Source organism: Trachurus japonicus, chromosome 21, assembly GCF_045865225.1.
Source record: "Trachurus japonicus isolate A0001 chromosome 21, Traja_1.0".
Lineage (NCBI taxonomy): Eukaryota > Metazoa > Chordata > Actinopteri > Carangiformes > Carangidae > Trachurus > Trachurus japonicus.
The window spans coordinates 22648528-22671374 of record NC_140927.1 but is presented as its reverse complement, the minus strand read 5'-3'; the positions used below and the strand labels follow the sequence as shown (position 1 = coordinate 22671374).

At 42.3% G+C, this 22847-nt stretch overlaps 1 protein-coding gene across 18 annotated transcripts in view; it reads right to left on the bottom strand.

The window, feature by feature from the left end:
- The window catches only part of abi3bpa (ABI family, member 3 (NESH) binding protein a), a 28781-nt gene extending 6215 nt beyond the window's left edge, over positions 1-22566 (bottom strand). For 2 of the 18 annotated variants that reach the window (XR_015034673.1, XM_085766406.1), the window contains exons 1-14: positions 22209-22566; positions 14332-14511; positions 14179-14247; positions 13962-14094; positions 13162-13352; positions 12063-12106; positions 11233-11278; positions 9745-9810; positions 9486-9563; positions 5688-7481; positions 5126-5203; positions 4528-4716; positions 3702-3770; positions 1031-1093 (exon numbers count right to left, since the gene is read on the bottom strand). Coding sequence is in view for 16 of the 18 variants with exons in the window: in XM_085766406.1 (XP_085622532.1) it covers positions 1031-1093; positions 3702-3770; positions 4528-4716; positions 5126-5203; positions 5688-7481; positions 9486-9563; positions 9745-9810; positions 11233-11278; positions 12063-12106; positions 13162-13352; positions 13962-14094; positions 14179-14247; positions 14332-14511; positions 22209-22317 (3109 nt within the window). In the remaining 2 variants the exon portion in view is untranslated. The remainder of the gene's footprint in view (positions 1-1030; positions 1094-3701; positions 3771-4527; positions 4717-5125; positions 5204-5687; positions 7482-9485; positions 9564-9744; positions 9811-11232; positions 11279-12062; positions 12107-13161; positions 13353-13961; positions 14095-14178; positions 14248-14331; positions 14512-22208) is intronic. The other 16 variants (XR_015034674.1, XM_085766407.1, XM_085766410.1 and 13 more) reach the window with 15 other exon arrangements.
- Positions 22567-22847: the final 281 nt, after the last annotated feature.

Here is a 22847-nt window from a genome sequence, read left to right as displayed (position 1 = left end):
CATGTGGAATGAATAAACAAAAAAGGGAGCGTTCACAGTAGCAAAGCTGTAAAGATAGACTTAAGCAAGTTTCATCGAGACGACAAAACAACATGTTAAGCACAAGATATGCTGCTTTTTGATAGGGAAGAAAAAGGAAAACAAGTGAAGCTCATCAAAGGGTCAAATGTTTCAAGAAAATACAAAAAAAAAAAGCAAAACATTGGAAGCAGGAACAGAGGAAAGTAGCTAGCCTGGCTCTGTCCAAACAGAACAAGTTACACCCAGAAGTTCCTCTGCGGCTCACTGATTAAGGAGGAACTATGCAAGTCTGGTCGCTTTTTCCGCTGTTTTGCTAACCCTCATCCTGGCCATGTGCATTTGTTTACAATGAAGCCAGCGAGAAATCAATCAAAAGAGCGGTAGATAACATTATATATCATGCACGATGTTAAGACGTGTAAATTTGTGTAGTCTTATCAGTCATAAACAAGAGATTACGGGTTACACCGGGGCGGGGGCAATGATCTTGCAAAGTCGTTTTTCAACCAAGAGACGCAGTAAGTGATACGCATGTGGAAAGCAGAGAGCCTCCATTCTCCCTCGTAACAAGTTAAGTAATTTATTAAACCATCACAATTACTCCAAAGCTGTTTAATTAAGGTAAAAATGTAGCATCGTTAAGCTACAAATCCTGCATTGTTCCTCTTTAAAGCCTTAGACAGAATTTGCTAACAAAAAGTAAGGAAGGTGCTATAAAAGACTATTTCTTGGCCATGTGCGGTCACTTCATAGAGTTTGCTTGTGTTTAGACAAGGTCAGACTAACCGTTTCTCCACCCACTTCCAGTCTTTTTGTACCAAGCTAAGCTAACCAGTCTCTGTTGCTTCATATTGAATGAAGAGGGGTCATCAACCTTTTCATCTAAGTAAAGTTTGAGTGGTTTAAGTAAATTGCTTCTTTCAGGCTGATGTTGTGTATATAATTACAGAATACAGGACAAGGTGCAGCAGTATTCAGTGGTCAGTTCATCCATCACTGTTGCCCTCACCATGGTCACTGGGTTTCCCCACCAGGTTGGGTCTCTTGTTGACAGGAATAGAGGGATGCAGAACTGCAGGGAATCATGGGAAACAAGAGTCCATTTCAGGTTAAAAATCCCATATGAAACAAAACAGGAGGTGGTTGGCACTGAGGGAGAGATACAAAACTGAAAACAAGTGCTGTTGGTTATTTCAATAGTGCAATAATGATGAAAGAACGTCAAGTTTGTAGATTCATGAAGAGACATTTGTGCATTTGATAAATGGGTGTACAAACAAAAGCATAACAAAAGCAACAATGAAGCACATGAAGCCAGGCACGTTGCATGAGAAATGCTGAAAAGTCACTTTGTGAAGTGCTGCCACAGAACACTGCCATGGTCTTTAACTAATCAAAACCAGTCAGTACTTGACAACCTTGAAACAATAAACCACTGCTTTAGCCACTCCGACTAAAATCCCCAGAAGAATAACTGAGGAATTTAAAAATCCTGAGTGAATCTTAAACAGGAAACCTAAGGTATCAGGTCCAGTGGATTTTTTTTCTACGATTTCGACTTCCTTCTATGAAAATTCTTTTGGATCTGACCACCAAATTTTCCAGAAAATCCCTAGAGCACTGAAAATACAATAAAATAAAGATCATCCAAGCAATGAGATACAGGCCAGATCGCTTTCACTCTACACTGCTTTAATGAACACAAGAAATGTATTGGCTAAGGTGGACTGGATACGTTGTCACAAGGAAGCGTACAGCTTTGTGATGACAACACCTTTGCTACAAACTGTCAAACTCAGGTTTCTCAGTGTGTGAATCCTTCCATGACTTAATGCTGTTAAACAGGTTAATCTTCTTAAATCTTTGTTGTGACATCTTAGAGGAGGTGGAGAAGCTCTGGAAGACTTGACTCACTTTAGGTTTCATCGCTTTGAGATATTCCAGTTAAAGTGATGGGTTCATTTCCAGAGCATCCCCACCCTTCACCATTTGTCATTTCCTTATCTGAGATTCACTAATGACAAGATTCTGTAATTGTCCGATTGTTGATGCCAAAACACCCCAAAAGCATTTCTTTTGGATGTTTTTCCTCAACCCCCTGGAGCTGACCTTCCCCTTGTCGGCATAAGTCACTGATCTCTGGCATCTACCCCCCCAGGAGAAAAGAGCTGACGCTATCAAGACAAACTGAAACAACATCTGCACTCATACACTCATGTGCCTCTGACTCACATGGCATAACTGACAGCTAATGGCAAACATATGCTCACGCATAAAGGCACACAATAGGTTGATGAAGTAATTCAAATGCCAGGCACAAAATGCACAAATACAAAAGACAGGGGTATGTGAAGCGTGAAGAACTGACAGCTCACGAGGGTGATGTCATGGCCATGTCAATAACTAAGCTGGGAATGAAAACATAGGTCTATGATGTAATGTGATGAGATGCAACGTCAACAATATGTACGTCTCCAATGTATATAGTACAATCTGGTGAGGAGTGTGTTCAGCAGCCGGCTGGGGCCTCTGCTGTGATCTGTGATTTAAAACAGCAGTGGTGGTGTGAGCGCTGGTTTCTGTCAGATAACTTCATCTCCAGGGCAAGAATGTGAAAAAAAATGCAAACGAACCAGATTCACCTGTGTCGCGCTGCAAACGCAACATAGCGCCTTACTCAAGCTTTCATAGACGGACACTGTCCTCTACACACTGCAGTCCATTACAAGCAGCGCCTTGAAACAATTCCAAGTCAAAATGCCAATGTGAAACAGAGCTCTATAAAACTGTCGAGGACACACTCTGATTCACATTTGCCAAAAGCACATTCTGTACCTGCTTTAGTGTATAATACAGAGTTGCAGCGCGCTGTTTGGTTTAAGACGTAATAACTCAGTTGCGTGTCATTTACCTCATGGATGCGGGAAGGTGAGCTATGTGAAGATTACGTCTTTAGAGAGAAAAAAAAGTAAAAGCAGTCACAAGGAGCTTTGTGCTTGGATGTGTGTGCAGGGTGGCAGGCAAAACAACTATTCTTTTCTGTAGAGCTGCTTCCAGAGAGCCTTGCGACTCCTTGAAGACCTCTGAAACTGTCCAAGTTTCCAGAAATAACACACGCCAGCTGTGACATGGGTCTGAAGCACAACCTGTCTTCACAACTCCCAACAACGAGGAGTGAGCAGAGCGTCACAATTAATGTGATGCGGTGGTTTGCATTACTACTTGAGATGGATTTGATTACTCTAATTAACTGAGTCTGTCTGGCAGAATGGAAACTATGTGATTGACCAAAAAAAAAAAAAAAGGGCAAACCACGTTCACCTTTCACAAGAAGCAGGCTTAAACTATTCTCAAACTAATTCAAACTATTTCCTGATTACAGGTCCATATGTGCAGTAAACTAAATAATGTGGAGACGAAAGGGATTTTACCCAAATTAGATTCATATATAGCTTCAGTCTCAGTCATGTAAAAGCTACTGGAGCTATACATATTGGACAACACAGACCACAACAGACACAAAACATCACACTGACAGACAAGTTGAAAAATCACAGAGCATGAGAAGTTTGTAACAAAAGCACAGATCAACGTGACTTGTGTGGGACGGGACATAACAGCGCCTCTTAGGTTAGTGAATGGGGAACACTGAAAATGTGATCATCTTGGTTTGTGTTTACCAGGATTTTCTTTGGACCACACCACAGGTTTAGGAAGAGCATTGCCCCTATGATGCACCCCATCGGCTGCTGGAGGGAGAAAAAGGTCTGTTATAAAATGCTTTGTGTCAAGAGGAAGGTTAGAAAGAAAAATGCTATTTGTGTATTTGTGTACTCATCTTACTGTCCATTGTTAGTGACAATAAAGCTTATGAATTGTTTGTGTTTTCAACCTGTTTTTACAGATGGTCTGGATACACAAATGGAAATGACTTTATCTCTTGACATTTCTGACTTTCTGCTCTTCTGTAACTCTTTGGGGAGTTTGTGAGCGTGTTTAAGAGAGGAAGAGAAACAGAGTGGAGAAAGGAAAGAGAGAAACTGGCTGCAGTGGCTGTACTGTCTGCACAGTGCTTGGCTTGGCATGGCTGGTGTAAAATGTGGTGTGTCCTGGCCAGTGCTGTGGCTATACTTCCCACCCGGCCAGCATGAGGGAGCGTAAATCATGTTAACGATCCTGACCCCAGAGATGCCACTACTACTCGTGGTAAAGGTGTGAAATACACACCGAGCACATGTGGCACAGCATGGAGAACATATGGACTGTGAGAAGAGGTGAAGCAGAAGAGAGAGGTCGGGAAGGAGAAAGGCATAAGCATTTAAATGTCTATTGTACACATTCCAACACAGCTCATGTGCTATGTCAAGAGCCATTAGTTTTGTTTGTCTTCTCCTGTAGATGCACAGCTGCAGACAAAAGCAGGAGAGAGTGCTGACAGTAGAGGATGACCTGAGGTAGTTGCTTGGGCAGAGGGAATAAGAGGAAGGGAAGTGATTACTCCATTACCCCCGGCTGTGCTGGAGCTGTGAGAAGAGGTGAATGTCTTGGATGGAGAGATTGGTCTGACACCAACACGTGTGGAGTGAGTAGGAACCCTGGTGCGAGATAGCGTGGTGTTTCTTCCAGCTGCAGGAACTGATGAGTTAATGGGAGAACGAGGAACCTCAGCAATGGATGACCTGAGGACGCCAGTACCTATAAGTGCAGAAAGGCAATTGGGGAAGTTAAGTTAAGGATGATCCTCTTCAGAGCTTGACAGCTTTAACCTAAATGGAATAAATGACAGACACATCAGTGAAAAAGAATGTAGACGAGAAGACAATGAATGAAATGACAGAGAGGCACAAATGAAATCAAAAGGTGACCAGACTGCTATGGTTGTGAGTGGGCAGGGGTGAGGTGACTATGCTGTACTGAAAATGGAGGCACATACGGAGGGAGGGACAATGATTGGGTGGGGTGTGTAGGGTGGTAGGATGGAGATGGAAATGGGGAAGCAGTGGCATCATCCAGTGATTTGAAGTACAACTGAAAGCACTGGGCTTCCATGTGGCTTAACGAAGAAGCAGAGATGGTGATGCGACAAACATGTCATGGCATTTACCATGATTGTAACTACCGGCTTTCTCTGTAGCCAGGGCAGGTCTTGGTAGAGGCTTGCCCTCTTCTGGTGGACTAGGAGCTGTATGAAAGAGAACTCACTTTTTAATCTAAGATAAAAATGTATATGAAAATATTTTTGACTTTTAAAGGGGGCATATCCTACCCTTTGTCGAAACACAAGGAGGTGTTGATTTTAAGTTGATGAAGCTAGAAAGGATATTTGCTGCTATCATTAAAGTAAAAACTTACATCTGTTCAGACAACACTGAACTCTGGAAGACCAATTTAGATGTCACAAGTGTATATGATGTCTATTTGTTCTTTTGAGAACATCTTATCAGGTGTCAGAGGAATTTCAAAATATAAAATCTACTATCTTCTTCTATTTTACCAAATCCTTCAGATTAACTGAAAAATTGTGGAATTCACTATCAACTATTTATTTCTGTATTCTGTAAAATCCATCACATATGCGTATTTTGATGAATATGCCCCTTTTAAAATGAATTTTGAGATAAGGTCTTAATGATTAATTTGCTTATGGCAAAATGCGGGGTCTTTACCCGTGGGGGATGCCTGCCTTGGAGTGACCTTGGTGGGCTCAGTCCTGGTCTGAGGCTGAAAAGGATGCCCAGGTTGTGGTTGAGGTCTAGATGCAGGGTGTGGCTTGGGCAGAGGATCAGGTTCAGATTGAGTCTGGGTCTTTGGGGGAGGATGTGGTTGGGGACTGGGTTGAGAATGGGGTACGGGCTGAGTTGGAGTCTTTCTTTGAGGCTGTGACTGGGACTGTGTTTGTTGTCGAGTTTGTTGTTGGTCTCTAGTTTGGGCCTTTGGTTGATGTTTTGGTTGCTTTTTTGGTTGGGGCTTTGGTTGATTTTCTGATTGAGGCTGTGGTTTAAGCTTTGGTTGCTTTTTTGGCTGAGGTTTGGAGTGGGGCTTGGGTTTGTCTTTTGGTTGAGGCTGGGTTTTGGGCTTTGGTTGGTTCTTGGGCTGAGGCTGGGTTTTGGGCTTTGGTTGGCTCTTGGGCTGAGGCTGTGTCTCTGGCTTGGGTTGGAGAAAAGTAATCTTTGGTTTAGTTGTTGGTTCGTCCTTAGGCTGCTTGATGTTTAGCTGAGGCTGTGGGTTGGACTTACGTAGAGGCTGTGTTTGGATTTGTGGCTGAGCTGTGGTTTGAAATTGTGGTTGAGGTTGTGGTTGTAAATGTGTCTTTGGTAGTGCTTGCTGAGTATGCGGTATGTGCTGGGGTGTTTGAGGTGTGTGTGTATCTACCATAGGTGTGGGCTGTGGAGTTGGTTGAATTTGAAATTGAAGCTGGATGTTGGTCTTTTGTTGAGGTGGTGTGTGGTGTAACTCAGTGTGGAGCTGGGTTGTAGTTTGATGCTGTAACTGGAGGTCTGACATTGGCTGAGGTTGTGACTGAGGCTGGCTGTGGAGTTTTGGCTGGGGTGGTGCTTGTGATTGTGTTTGGGGTTGTGTTTGACTTAGGGTTTGGGGTACAGGCTGAGGTGTTGCTTGAGGTTGGAGTGGAGATTGGAGTGGAGGTTGAACTAGGGGTACGAGCATTGATTTTGCTTGAGGCTGAGTCTGGGTTATGTGCTGGGATTTTGGTTGGTGTTGAGGTTGAGTCTGGGGTATGACATTTGATGTTGGTTGGGGTTGAGTCTGGACAATGACCTGGGATTTTGGTTGTGGTTGGGTATTACGTACAGACTCAAGTGCTAGTTCTAGTTGTGGTTTGGTTGGGGGTACTGATTGGGATGGTGGTTGGGATCTTGGTCGTGCTGGAGGTTGAATCTGGGGTATGAGCTGCGATCTGGGTCTTACTGAAGGTTGAGCCTGGGCTATGGGCTGGGGTGTTGGTGGTTGGGTCTGGGATATGAGCTGGGATGTTGGCTGTGGCTCGGTCTGAGGTATGGGCTCAGATGTTGGTGCAGCTTGTGGTTGAGACTTGGGTATTGCTTGAGATTTTGGTTTGGGTAGAGGCTGTGTCTTAAGTATAGGCTGAGATTTTGGTTCAGGTTGTGGTTGTGACTTGGATGTTAATGGGGGTTTTGATTGAGGCTGAATTGGAGAAAATGGTTTTGTTTTAGGCTGAGCCTTCCCATGGGGCTGGTGAGATTGTTGGGATTGGGACGTTGGTTGTGGTGGTCGATAGGGTGGCTGGAATTCCGAATTTGGTAAAGGCTGGGGTTTTTGATGTGGTCTATTCAAAGGGTGCCCTCCATGTCTATTTGTCTGGGGGAAAGGCACAGATGCCATGGTGGGTGTAATGGGTGGTGGAGGGTGTAGCTTGGGAGCTAATGGGACTTCCAGGAAAGGAGTTAAGACAGATCTGGAGAGTCCTCCTCTTGGGTTGTCTAAGAAAGGAAAAAATATGGCCATGAAGCCACAATACTGCGCAGTAAAGTATAATATTCTGAAGGAAAGGATCCCTTTCAAAATGAAATAAAACAAAATATCATTTTATTATCTAGAAAATTATGAAAACAAGACAAGGACACTTTGGAAACAGCTGAAATTTAAATTAGCAGAAGTGCCAACAGCTACTGGCTCAAGAACTCACAGAGCTGATCTTGGACTGAAGCACAGGTTAAACAATAACTCATGGCTGGCAAGAGTCTGACAGAAGGGGTCCAATTTCAAAGGCAGACAGACCATATGGAGGTATTTGCAATGTAACAGCCGTGTTACTACAGACAGACTTAGCTACCATAGCCAGGATGCTTGTGAGTGACAGCCAGCCAAATCCATTGGCTGTGCCTCTAAGATACTATGACACATACGAGTTTAATAGTTGGTGATGAATCGCTTGCTGTGATTTTGATGGACTACTCCAAACTATTGATTGATTGTTCAATTTGATCAAGTATTCACCAACAAGCAAGTGTGAAAGAGAGAAAGGAAAACTAGTAAAGAAGACAAAGCACTTAGTCAATAGCATGGTATTCTGGTCATTTACAGTAGAGTGTCTACTCAGATCTCTAAAACAACTCTATATACTGCCCTCTATATTCCAAATTCAGGGACTGGATCCTGCAAACACTGCAGCCCATCAAAGTGGGTACTTCAGAGAACCTGACAGTCAGATCCCAAGATTCTTCTTCAGATTAATGTAGCCTTAAATTACGGTGCTTGAAGGCACTCCTTGTTAACCTTCAAGTAAAGGATTGTCCCTTAATGGTCAATAAAGCATGAAATTGATTACTAAGCTGGCAGTTTCATTTCAACACATGCTGGACTGACTTAATATAAATTCCTGGTAAATATCCTGACCAAAAAGAGTTGACAGTAACAGTTCAATCCTTCAAATTTAGGCTGCACTTGAACGAAGCCTTTGAAATTCAACAGATCTATTTGGGTGTAATGAACTCTATCCAGGCCCTGAAATTGCAGTAGCATTTGTATGACCACACTTTTGGTTTGTCTGACAAGAACCCAAGCTACTTGAGAATATAATAACAGAAAAATGTTGGAGAAGGGGACACAGGACAAGAGGGTAATGCAGGTTCAAGAAAAGAAAAAGAATGATATTCTGACATAATACTTCTGACGTTCCTGCTGGAGAGAGAGGGTATCTGGTGCATGCAGTTTTCTCATGCAGACTTCACACCATCGCCTGCATTGCATTGAAAGCAAAAGCCTCAGGTTTGCAATCAGCAAAAATCTCGATGAATGATCTGACTGAAAATATAAAAAGAAATATGATGGATTTATAAGGCAAGGCAAGGCAAGGCAATTTTATTTGTATAGCCCGTTTTTACAAACAGTTTGTCTCAAAGGGCTTCTATAAGTGGCAAAGACATGAGGGGCGGATACAGAAGAATCTAGAGAGACAATAAGTTAATTTGAGATATGACCAGTCTGGAAGTAGCCCCTAACAAGGTTCTCTGTGCAGCTACAGTAGAAGTCAACTCCTTTCTCAAGAACTGGAAAGGGACCTCTATAATGCTGTTGGTTAGTGGGCATGTGAAGCAGATTTACTATTCAAGTCATTTCCTGTCATTAAATTGTGTTGATTATATCGTGCAAATCAATCATTGTAAAAATAGCTGAAAAAACAGACAATTAAAACCATCATTAAGAATCCTTTCAAGCTTTGTTGTTTTACTAAAATGCCATGCAGACAAGGCCACCTGTCTTACAATGATTGCAACTAAAATAGCTGAGACCATCAGCTAGTTTCCACGGGAAGGACTGAGCTACTGTACTTACTTGCAGCATGCCACTGTTGCTCATGCAACTAATTACAAAGAACACTGTAAAGCACTGACAGCCTCTCAATTACAATCCACCAGGTCTATGATTGCAGCCACGATGAGAGCTATGAAGCTTTTCAAAGAGAGCTATGATTCACTGTTTACCGATTGGCCGTCTGGTGACCACAGGCAGTGTGGGTCCAGGGGTCGACAAAGATTCCTGTCTAGTGGTTGTGGTGGGAGCTGAGAAATATAATGTATGTTAATAGACCTTGGAGAGAAGTTGTTATTTCTATATAATGTAAAAAAAATAAAATAAAAAAAATAGTAGGACAGTGATAGAAAGGTCAAGTAGAATGGTCAGATGTAAGATAAAGTTTTTTTCTGACCGCTGAACTCTGTTTTAGGTCAGAAAAGTGATTACCAAGAGTTGTCTTTGGGGCTATGTTCCGGGAGACGGGCAGTCTGCCCTGGGTCTTGTTTGGGAGAACTGACAAGGACAAAGCAGGAGAGAGTAAAGTCAAGGAGTCAACTCTTGAGATGCCTTCAAAGTCCTTAAAAAGAAAAAGAATTATGTTTAGGCATCCATTTCACCTCGCTTACTGCCAACATTAATTTCTACAATACCCACAAAAGATAGAAATAAGAACAACATGGTTGAATAAACAATAAACTGCTACGAGGGGGGCTGCAGAAGGAAGACTCTACTGTAATGTAATGTAACCAAGGTGTCATTCAACTTCGCTAACTACTGGAGGGCCTAAAAGCTTCTTTAGCTAACCAGATAGTTACGAAGTTTGTCTGTATGGGCATTAAAACCAAAACAGAAATTGATCTGTAATGTCTGATAGAAGAGGATACTTGGACGAGAATCATAAAAAATACTAATCTGAGTTGTAATAATGATAGAGAGAGACAATTTCAAATATTACACAGACTCCATTATACACCTTTGATGAGAAGCAGGCTTGGTCTCAGTTCGTCTAACTGTCATAAATGTGACAGAGAAATTACTTTTGCACATATGTTTTGGAAATGTTCGAAGATAAAAAAATTAAAAAAATTGGTAAAGAATGAGCCAGACGCCTTGATTGGACATAACTTGGACCTATCACCTCTTCAGTGTGTTTTGGCAGCCACGGTGTCTAGTGCAAGGAACAGTCACAACGAGAAACTCATCGGAATACTCTTGTATATGGCAGGAAAGACTAAGGACAGTCCTACATTGGACGATTGGTACAAGGAGGTAATGGACATAGTCCCCTTGGAAAAATTGACTAATAGCCTTCATGATAACATGGAAGGTTTCACAAAGGTATGGCAGCCAGTTTGGATGCTGTGGATCCCTCTGGTCTGAGCTTCAATGTTATTAAGTTATACAGTAGAAGACTCTGACATGGCCTGGATGTCACTCTGGTGGTGTGTCTATGTATGTTTGTATGTAACCTATGTAAAGGTGTGTTACCTGCTATTTTAAGTTTATGTATAATCTTTGAGTAGCTTATGTGGTGGTTCAAGTCTTAAACTATACAGTGGAGATGAGGGGGAAACTACTAAACGGGGTAATAACTCATTACATTATAATAACATTCTATACTAAGTCTGTCATAATGGACACACAGTTAAAAACAGTTTTGCTGCACTTGGCATATGCAATAAACCTGCAAAATAAAAACTGTGATTTTTAAAAAGTGAGAAGTGAAAACGAAGCGGTTCTTTCTGTAAAAAAAAATAAGAAAGTTAATCAGAGTTCTTGTTAAAATTCTTTCAGTGCTGAGTCTTAAAACAGGGGTCAGTAAGTAAGGGCTGAAGAAGACATTTCTTAACAGCAATAAATCATAAAAATGCTGCTGCTGTATTTAAAAGTGTTCAGTGGGTTTTGACCAAAAGCAGAGTGTCTCTATTGGCTTACCATGGCGAGGAGCAAAGGGGAAGTGTGGACCTGGTGTTAAAGGTTTCTGGTAGATGACAGACAAGAAGACAAGGGGAAGAACTGGTCATTAGTCTTTGTAATAGCCACAAGTCAAAATCTTACCATTTAGCCTCAATGTCATCGTATTTTCTGCATCTTTCTCTTTGTTGCCTAACACTTTGGCCTTCCACTCCGTGTCGAATTGGTAAAATCCCCGGTGAGAAGCTTGTTATTCAAAGTTTCCCTCTTGAAGGGCAAGTGTTGTGGCTGATTCTCAACAGCTGTGATGTTTTATGGGTTTGGGGGCCAGGAGCACGTGACACAGCAGCCATGCCCTGTCAGAAAATCAATGCCACCTTTCCCCTTTCAACTCACTTCCACACCGTTATCCTTCCACCCCTGTCCCTCCATCTAATCTCCCTTTTTTTCCTCTCTTTTATTCTACTCCAGAAGTTAGCTAGCTACAGACTGTTCTCTTGGCTTGGCCGTCCCTGGCTGCACTGATGCTGTTTCCATTGAGCAGTTGGATGGAAAATTAATGAGGCAAACAAGCCCTGAGAATAGCATAAGCTCACTAAAGTGCACAACACAGACTCCAAAGTATACTGCCAGTTCCAAATACACACCCTGTCCCCAAAAATATTTATTTTGAATGGAAGTCTACCTGTATAGTCTCACTTCTCTCAATTTATTACACTTATTTCATTTAGCACGTAACTGTTACCACCTGCAGACACATATTAATACAATAAGATTCTTCTGTATCAAAATATTATAATATTAGTTGTTAATGTATTAATATGAAATGTAAAAGTGTGTCCGATACATACCACAGGAGTGAGAGGCCGTTTAAAGATTTTCCTGATGGCCTTCTCTAGAAACACAAGAGAAGATCCAGAGAAGAAGTCAGTGAAGTTGAACTAACAAAGTCAAGAACCAGATAAAACCAGATTTCAAACATGATTAGCTCAAGATGCGCAGTAATCTTAGATGACTGAATGAAAAAGTTCCATAGCTCTGGCTTAATAAAAGTAAACCACAAGATGGTTTCAATTCAGTAACATTGTCAAGTGTCTCAGTGTCTCAGGGATTATACTGCACTCTGTGTCTACGTGATGTCACTCGCACTGACTAAGCACCGGTGAAGACATCGTCAGTGTTTGCTCAGTCAGCCATGTGAAGAAATGGTGGCAAACAGGGAAAGTCTTGGAGAAATGTTTAGGCTATCACAACCAGACAGAACAGAAACAATGTGAAGTGACGCTCTGCACCAGTGACTAACAAGGCACAGGGTTTTCTTAATGAAATCAAAATATTTTCCGTCCACAAGCAATCAGAAATCCTCCTGGCCGAATGATAAATCTCGCTAAAATAATAAGAGTCCATCACGCTTTGTCCCAAAGATAACAGTAAGACTTCCAGCATCAATCTCTGCTTTCTTTTGTGATAATTAAATATGACCAAACTATCAAAATAAATAACCATCTTCATTCTGTAGGACACACAGGAAGTATTTTTGCTCTTTTTTCTACACACTATAGATACATATACAGTATATAGACTAATGAGTCCTAACGTCTGCCTTTTAAACTGTGGCCAACACAGCTCCAACCCACTGAGACATGGACTCTACAAGACCTGAAGGTGTCCTGTGTTATCTGGCACCGAGTTGTAAGTTCCAAGGTGGAGCGGTAACGGATCAGACTTGCTCCAGTACATCCCTGTCCCTCCTTCGGACACTGCTCATTTTTCCCACATCCAACATTTTGACTCTTCCCTTACCGTCTAATACATCTCAGGCTGTTGTTTGCCTAATTTTAACACCTGGAGACCACTGATGTTGTACAAAACTTGTTTCAACTTGTTTCCCCCTTTGCTACTAAAAACAGGGGTGAGGGGACTGTGTAAGTAAAGTGATATTAAACATACCCTCAAGGCCCCCCATGCTGCTGTTGTGGATGACCGGCTTGCTCCACATTCCAGTAGAGTCCTTAGAGCTGGGCTGGACACCAAACTCGTAGACTGTGTTGGGCTTCAGATTGTCAATAACTGTGTCACTAGTTGGGCAGGTCTGGTAGTTCCACTTCCTGTTCCTCTCACGATAACGCACCGTGTAGTGTCTGAGACAGAGACATAGGTCAGTAGATGAAGACACACCTTCAGTGCAAAGGAAATTTGTTGTGTTGTATTGGAAACATTTTGTCAGCTTCATTACTGTGTTTCCAGATGTATAAACCTTACAGGAATATTCTATATTGCTTCGTTATTCCAGTTCTAGAGATGGCTTCACTCTGGCTTGTGCTATGCACACTTGGCAAATATGTCCATGTTGTGTGTTCATGCTGTGTAGTGTAATGCTGCGTGTTATTGCCACTGTATGAACTGCACATGACTCTGGGACAAGAGTGTGCTTCCCATTTCTTCATATCAGAAGATATACAGTATAAGAAACTTTATTAGACACAAAACCTAGGAAGGTTTTTTTTTATGTGATGCTGCAGAAATGTTTTATTGCATGAAGTTTAAATGTGGTGACCTATTTTAGAGCTGGAAAACCATGTCACATTCTGTAAACTGCGTTACGTGGGTGAACTTCACCTTTTCACCATCTGTTTCCATGCTTATCAAATCTGAAAAGGCTGAAAATTTCCATGCAGATGTGCCTCCTTATTGTGTGAGATGTGTGTGTGTCCTGGTGTGTGTGTGTCCTTCTTGGTGTGAAAGCTCACCCATCCTCGAGACAGTCATTCATGATGTTGCCTTCATAAGGAGTTTTCAGCAGCGTCCCCCAGGACAGGAGCACTGACGTGGGTGTCACCGACCCAATGACTAAGTGAAGCGGTTTCTCCAGGTCCACTTTACCTGAAATCACACAGACACATTTTGTACATAAACGCATTTCCACGGTTGTGTGTCACTTTGATTTTTTCCTTTAAAAGTATTTACCTGTGCACTGTTTTTTCACATCATTGGTTGGGATGGGCTGGACGGCGATGAGGTACTTGGGCTCAGCATCTAAAAACATTAGAATAAACTAGAGGTGAGTAACATTCTAGAGGGTGTACAATGCACAACACACAAATTGACCGACTTCCTCACCAAACTCATTCTCAAACGGCTGTCCGTTCTCAGGCAGCTGGATGAACTGTTTGGAGAACATGCTGCCGCCGTAGCCCAGGATGTAGCCCTCAAGTTTGGTGTCGGCATTGGGACGCAAGAACTTCATGACGATGGTGTCTCCGGTGGCACTGATGCGAACCTTCATGTTCTGACGTCGGACTGGTGAGAAGACACAAATGTTTCCATTCATTTTCTGCGAGACTTCTAAGAGCCCAACATATAAAACATGGAGGAAACGAGGAAAAAAAGTCTAGTGCAAGAATTTAACGATGATGACGCTTTCGGTCAGCGAAGGCTTCGTCGGCACAAATATTTGCCAGGAGAAATCTCACAGCTTCTGATGACATCATCTACAGCACATGCAGCTATTACTGGGAAATCCAATGTAATACTGGAATACACAGATGCAGATGACGCCACAAATACCATAAAATTAACAAAGAGATTTTTTTTTTTTTTTAAATCTGAATCAGCAGCCGCCCTCAAACTAATTTCTTTTCTCCTGAATGGAAAGCTCGCAAGAAAGACGACTGAATTACATAAATGTGACCTGGACCTTTCCAGATTCAACACTTCTCACAGTCTGTTCTCCATCACTTCACAGGTACACTCTCGACGTACATTCAGTCAAATGCGGATTTCCTTCAGCTTTCTTAAGTCTTGCTGAGGTGTAAGTTTTACTGAGAGCTAACAATGGTGAGTTTATTAAGAGAGCACAACGCTGGGAGAAGTACATAAAAGCACTTTTTATTGAGAGATTTCTAAGCGGGTGAGAACATTACTTTTATAGAGCGTACAAACATTAAGGATCTGCCACCTACGAGCATCGTAAACAGTGTATGTTACAGTTTCTATATGAGCTGTACTGTAAATGGGTGTAAGATGTTTGTCTCAAAAGTGGAATTTGAAATGTGAACTTGTGTTATTAAGACATGAGTTCAGTGAGGCAACGCTGAGCATGTGTACAGTTCACAAGAGAGTGGTATGAGATAGTACATTCACTAACAGACAATACTTCTGTCTCTCTCTCAGACACACACACACGTGCACACACACACACAGACACTGATGTCACATTTACAGGAAACTGCTCATTTTCTGCCAGAAGTGACTTCTACAGGATACAGTCCTAATCAGCAGAGTCTTGGGACAGATATCAGGTGAGGACAGAAATCGAAGGGTGGACTGTAATAAACCAAAGCCAAGAGAGATTACACAAGGGAGACGGTTCATACTGGTCAACACCACTGTGAAAATTTTGACTTCCACTCCAGCCGTTGACTCTGAAGCTCAAAAAGCTTGATTTGTTTAACAAAAAAAAGAGTCATGCGGATTGTAGCCAACAGAAAGGCTTATTGATTGACAAGAAACAACAGGAGGAAAAAGTTTCAGAATGTTTATATTTCAATTAAGTTTTTCATGGTATTTTATAGGTTGATTATTGCTTTGTGTTTATTTTATATCTTTTTATGTCTTATGTTAATGACTTTGAATTGCCTTGTTTTTGTTTTTTCATGACCTTCCATGCCTAATGTACCGTATATGTGACTATTATGTACTGCGAGTATGCATGTACACCTCTTACACTGATCAATGAAAATTTAAAATGTTACCAAAGGTTCATGATTTTGAGAAAGCTGCTTTGCTGTTCTTGATGGTGTTTAGTGAGGACTTTTATTCAGTAAACAACAGCAACATAATTTACGTCCGATAGGACAGCTATATTTGTTTTCTTGCTTTTCCAAGGGAACACTGTGGCTTTGTTTGTGATAGTTATCGAGCGTTAAATCAGTTTGCTGTTGTTTTTGGAGGGTGTAAGCTCGCTGAGGTCACTGACAGTGCAGGGTCCAAGGAGAACACCCAAGGCAGTGGAAAAGCCGGGTGTGAACGGTGTCCAAAAAACTGTAGACGACAAAGGACGACAGCCAGGCAATTGCATAGTGCCACATAGGCAGTGGCATTTGTGACTTGGCATTTGCAGAAACTTGAATGTTTTGAGTCACAAAGGCTGGACTTGGGGGGGGGGGTATCAGCTGCCAATTTCTCCAGGGGTCCATGTCAAAGTTTTGGTGAAGTTCACAACACTCATCCTATTATCCAGCTCTGCAGCATCTCTGCCAAAGGCGGGTTGTGATATGATAGTCTTCATTCATCACAGCTCTGTATACCATTTAAGTGATGAACTTCAGTTTCTGCCAACCAAGCAAACTCAAACATTCTTGCCTGTAATTAAAGCTAAACTGGATTGATCTCTTCCATTAATGCATGCAGTCAGTCCACATGATAGAGAAGCATGACATACTGTAGCAGAGAAGTAAGTTCAAATCTCTGCAAGCACAATGCATGCAAGAATTTGTTTATTTTTTTTCTCTCATTACTTGCCTCTGCCATGTGGCCCCCTCCAAACTTGCCAAGAATTCGGTATGCTAATGATTAGCTAGTTTGTAACAGGCATGCATGCATCAGAAAACACAGATGCGTGCAGCTGAGCCAGGAGCGCGACTGACAGTTGGCTTTGTCAGCATGTAAAACCAGTAAATACTTGGATGATGAATGCTGACTATTAGTGATAAAATATAGATACACAGGTTTGTCAAATGAAATCTCCTTTTATTAAATTGTATTTCTGCTTTTTTCGAATCATGACCAATCCATTAAAATCAATTATATTTCCATCTCCCCTGTTTCTATCATTATTATACCACAGTGGAAATTACAAACGAGTCTATGGGGGCTAAACCTCCACCTCTCATAGTCTACAAGGCTTAAAACAAAGACCTCTCTGCCTGGATTATGACTTGTACAATATTTCTCCACAGCACGTCCTTGGCTCAGATTAACGCTTCAAAGCCTTAAATGAAATAGTGGAACTTTTCATAAGGACCGATGCCAGCAGCTGCCAGATGCCAAAACAGACACTGACAGTGAAAGAGGGGGAAGCCCTGGATTTGAAAAATACCCTCATGCTTTTCCAGCGATGTGTTTCCCATCAAAACTGCATTTGTTTTGATTTTCTCATCAATATTTCCGATAAAACATGAGCAACATGGGCTCAGAGGGAGAGGGGCTCCGAGTGTATGTAACATTAGGAAAGATTTGGCAGCCCGTTTTTAACTCCAGTACAAGCAAACACTGGCTCAACCCCACTACAGCCCATCCAAGGCAAGGCCATTTGGCCCACACACCACTTAGGGACTGTTAAGACTTATCAGTATTTCCAGAGTAAAATGAATAAAGCTTTTGGGAACAGATCCAGTCACAGTGCTGGTGATCAATCAACTACGACAGAAAGGAAAATGACTGACATTTTTCTAATCAGAAAAAAAGTGCTAGGCCACAAAGTCATGTTGTGTGTGTTTGTGTGGATGAAATGTGAAGAAAATAATGAAAAGGATTTGAATTTAAATCCTTCATTAGCGCAGCTCTGCTGGTGACTGACCCCATCTAACACATGAGATCCCTGAAGATTTACAACCTTAACAAAAGACATGAAACTGCAGAATAATTAAACCCACAGTCTTGGGCTTAGTGGCTATGGATGGGTGAGTGAACAGGTCTGCTTGGCAGAACAGAGCTTCTGTTTGAAGTGGCTGTTAACATTTCTAGCTGGAAAGTTGATACAGCAAACTATTTAGTGACGCTTAACAAATACAAAGAGACATAAAGAAAAAGCAGGTGACAGCGAAGTGCACAAAGAGCAACACATTATCTACTGAGAGATGCAAAACTAGATGAAAAGTTACCACAATGAGATGCACAATGACAACAAAAACCACTAAAAGATGGAAATCGAGAACTTAAGAGACGCAAAATGAAAACATACTGTATAAACTCAAAACGATCACACTGTAACTTAAACGAAACAGCTGCAAAGAGAAATAAGATGGTTTGCAGTCTTTCTGTGTCTGTTTCAACTTGGACTCTCATATAGAAGAGTTAATGACCAATCTATCATAGAGAAAGATTTGGAGCAGCAGAAATAATGCTATTAAACGCAATACAGAGAAACAATACATCTGTGTTTTCATCTGTATGTTATGGAGATGCTTCCACAAAAACAGTACCACTCACAATGGGTTTGTGGGGTCGCAATCTATTATATAATTTGCTATAATCTCACACTGAAGACTAATCTCTTCAATTAAATTACAGTCTACTCTCCTCCTAGAGAACGTAACTAACCCATCGTCAATAACTGTACATTCCGATCCATCATAACGCTGGCTGTCGGCCAGTAAACACATCAGATTATGCAATAAACAAATGGCACATTGTTCAACAACTATTTCACCAGTGTGTTCGTCCTGTTTTGGTCCAACAGCCGGACGATGTAATCCCACTGGCCTGACAAAGAGAAACACCCTGAAACTGGAAACCCCGTCTTGGCTCGGCGGAGCGGCTATCTTGGCTCGTCAGCGGTGATGAACGATCCTCCGGGGGGCGAGGGACTAGGTTAATGGGGTTACCAGGATAACAAGCTCCCATCACCATGTTTTTATGTACGTTGGGTGTTTTGAAAATAAATATTACAACGTGCATCCCTACAGTATGTGCAGGTTTGGCATCAACTCATCCTGATTTACTGTCAAACCACAGACTTGCACCACTGGCAGCTCTCTCGTGCTCAACTGTCTCTCTCTCTCTCTTTTTTTTGGTTCAGATGTGGAGGAGGACTACACGAGAGTAAACACTTTGAGAATAAATTCACTGAGATCATCTCAAGACTTTTCCGATGAGGCTGATGTGTAAACTAATGAACTATAAATATCCAAAGCAAAACCTCAAAAAGAAAAAAAAGGAAAAGAGAGAAAAAGCTGGCGCAGGAATACAAGGCTTGTTTTGTTTTCACAATATGCAATGGAAAAGAACTTTTCCGCTCTTTGTTGAAATTAAATCTGGTAATTTTGGTGGATGGAAGTGACACAGAGTCATGAAGTCATGTCAGTTTGTCTTGAGCAGCTGAGCTGAACTGACTGTAAATCCATCTGGCTAAATGAGGGTAGAAACTCTTCATTTTCGTGTGATATATTGCTCGACGACATCCATACATCACACACTTCACACACAAATCCATAGAATCAATCAAACTGACCGTTGCTGACAGTCTTCCCAGCACAATTACACACACACACACACAATACCATGCCTTTGTGTGCACGGTGCCCTAGGTCTCAGTGATTTTACGCAGCTCTGGCGTACAGTATTTCAGCCTCTCGGGTTTCCGTCCTGGACGAGGAGAGTCGGAGAGGATAACTTGGCTTCCTGCTCAGCAGAGACAGAGACACAGATGTTTTATGGCCTTTTGGTGAAACAGTCACCTTCATTTAGGGCAATGAAGTGTGAAAATCCCTCCAGAGTCTCGTGCCAGCCGGAGCAGCGAGGGTTTCGAAATAAGTCACTGGCTGGTGGCAGGCAAATGACAGCTGAGCTGACCTGTACTGGCTCTAACGGGAACAACCTGAGCCTGCAGACTGGGGTAACTCAGCCCTCTGAATATCTACTGTCATTCACCAGGAGCCTCTTTGATTCTGGCCTCCTCTGGAACAATCACATCGCTTGGGCCCATAGAGGCTTCACCTTGTGGCCCAAGCAGAGCAGAGCTGTGCCTGGGATTGTACTCCCCACACCCCCCACCCCGACTGCCTTGGCTGCTTCCATGCAGGTCTCTCTGGTCTCACACCATATATCCCCCCTGACAGATTCGACGGAGCCACAGCTGTTTTCCCTTCCCCTGTGGCGTTGCTCCATCCCATACTTTGCCTCCTTCTCTCAATCTCTGCCGTCCTACAGTATATGTGTCAGCGGCCATCTTTCCATTAACCTGATCCTTTTTCAACTTCCCGAAGAGCTTTAAATTCATCCTTCCATATCCCCATCTCATTAATATGTGCATGAAACAGGGCCATGTTCTTGCTCAGCAGTAGTTTCCACTCCATACGTTATCCTGAAATGAGTTGGCCGCAAGTAATTTCCTTCATTACAAGAGATTAGACTCATTTGGATACAGACTGTCGCACATTCATTTATATGGATTAGTTTAAATGCTGAAGCACAGATCATCCAACACTATTAGACCTGTCAACTCTCCTGTGCATTAAGCTATGATATCTATGGCAATAAAGCAAACACACATTTTGCATGTTTCCTTCTAAAAACCCCTGTGCTTGATCCAAGAGGAACAGAGATACGGACGTTTAACTCTCCTTCCAGAGCAAAAACACAGACGGCCCCTTTCATCTAAGTCCCAGAGCTGCACACTGAGAATTGTCTGCAAGCCAAGTTCAGCCAGCAAGCTACACACACACACACACACACACACACACACACACACACACACACACACACACACACACACACACACACACACACACACACACACACACACACACACACACAACCGTTTTCAAATGTGCTTACCTCTTTATACCGACTCTGCTCACCTCAAATCACTTTTACTACCATCACAGTCTTCAAAGGACGCCTAAGTTTAGCTTGCAAAATAAAGCATGGCTGTGAAGCATAGACACAGAGATGGAAAGCAGAATTCAGTGTGTATGCATAACAGTGTGTGTGTGTGTGCGCGTGTGTGTGTAATGAGACAATATGGAAAATGTTTGTGGAAAATCTGCTTCTTTCCAGGAATGTCGTGAGAAACCTAATCAGGCAGAGTAGATTAAATAAACTATAATCTTTTCCTTTGTGGTGTGTAGGAAAAGAAAACACTGCATTATGGGATATGTGGGTTTTCTTCAAATCATTGATAAAATCCTCACTGATGTGGCCAGATCATGTTCTCTGTAATGCAAAGGTGATGTGAGGGAAACAATAATAAAAAAAATCTCTTGCCTGAAGCAATGACTGAAACTAATTAGCCACCTTAAGAACTCATCTGATTATCTGTTTAATGGGCACGGTTCCTGGAAAGCCATCCCATTAGGTTTACAAGCCTAACCCCCCTGACCCCCCCCTACCTGGAGACACTGTGGGCAGCATCTGACCTATTTTACCTTTGTCTGCCTGATCTCCTCATTACAGGGAAGTGTGGCTACACCGCAGGGATTGTAAAAACAGTGCAGAGTATCTCATCAAGGCAGAGTGAAAGCCTAACAAGTGGCTTAATAGAGAAAAGCTCATTTTCCTTTTACAGTTGGGGGTTCGAATGCATTTTTACTGCAGAAATACAAAAATACAATATCAAAACAGCACTTGTTAGCAGCTCTGCTCTCCTTGTGGAAAACACAGAGTAGAACCACATTAAAGCCAAATGTGGTAATCAGGGTTGCATCTAGTAAAGTTGGAAGGTTAACAGATATCAAGGATATAAGAGAAGGGGGAGAAGGGTGCCAGAGGAAAAAAAAAAGCTTGAAACCTCAGCCTCTTTTGTTGAACATGTGCAAATCAGAGGGGATTTCTGCAAATCAGAAACTGCTACAACATTTTCATTTTTTTTGCATGCAAAAAGAACAAAGATGTATTAATGCATCCAGCACTTAATGTACTTTGCAGTAAATGCTTGTTTCAATATGGTTGCAAAGCCTTTACTCTTGTCATCGATCCTCAAAATAAATATCCATCTTACTCTGACATATTGTCTTTTCAAGCCTGTCCCAGCATGCATTTGGCAGAAGGCAAGAGTAAGACCATGGAAAAGCAATCAGTGCATCACAGGGCTAACACAGAGCTCCAATCACTCCCACTTGGATGGATGTTATAGACTGTGAGAGGACATCCAAAGGACCATGATGACCAAAACATTGGAGCAGACAAGAAATGCATCACTTTACATGCAATCAATAACATTTCCTGTGGTGGATATTTCTGTGGAAGACAATTACACCAGTGCAGGTATCACCTACCTCTGATCCTGTTGGGAGTTGAGGGACCAGACAGAACTATCCCAGTGATGAAGACCATGAGGAGAGGGACCAGAAAGCTGTGTGAGTGGTGCTGCATCCTCATCATCATCACCTCTGCTGTGGCCGGCTCTGAATCTCAGGTGCAACAAAAGCTGCTGTGATCTGACCTCGCAACAACACAGACACAGAGACACCAAGCTGGTCACTCGCTGATTGGATACGTCTTAGGGTAACAGGGTGAGTGTGACTGTGTGCTGCAGCTGCAGGAGTCAGGCTGGATGGTTGTGGAGTGGCTGGACTACTTCTCTGAGTTGGTGGTCTCAGGACTAGTGCAGCTCACTGGACTGGACTTGTGGATGCAGAAAGCTGCTCCTGCACCATCTATACCTCTATAACAGAGGGAGGGGACACACAGAGGCACACCCACTCTCCTTTCCCTCCCCCATCTCTCTTTTTCTTTCACTCTCCATCTCTCACTCTCTTTCTCTGGAAAAGGAGTGAGAGCTTTCTCCAAGCTTCCCGCCCTCCTCAACCTTCGTTTTTGTTCTCTGTTTTTTTTTTTCTCTCTCCCTCCTTACTCTGGTGTGTCCCCACCAATCCTGCTTTCCATCTCCAGGGCCTCTCTGACACTTTTATTTG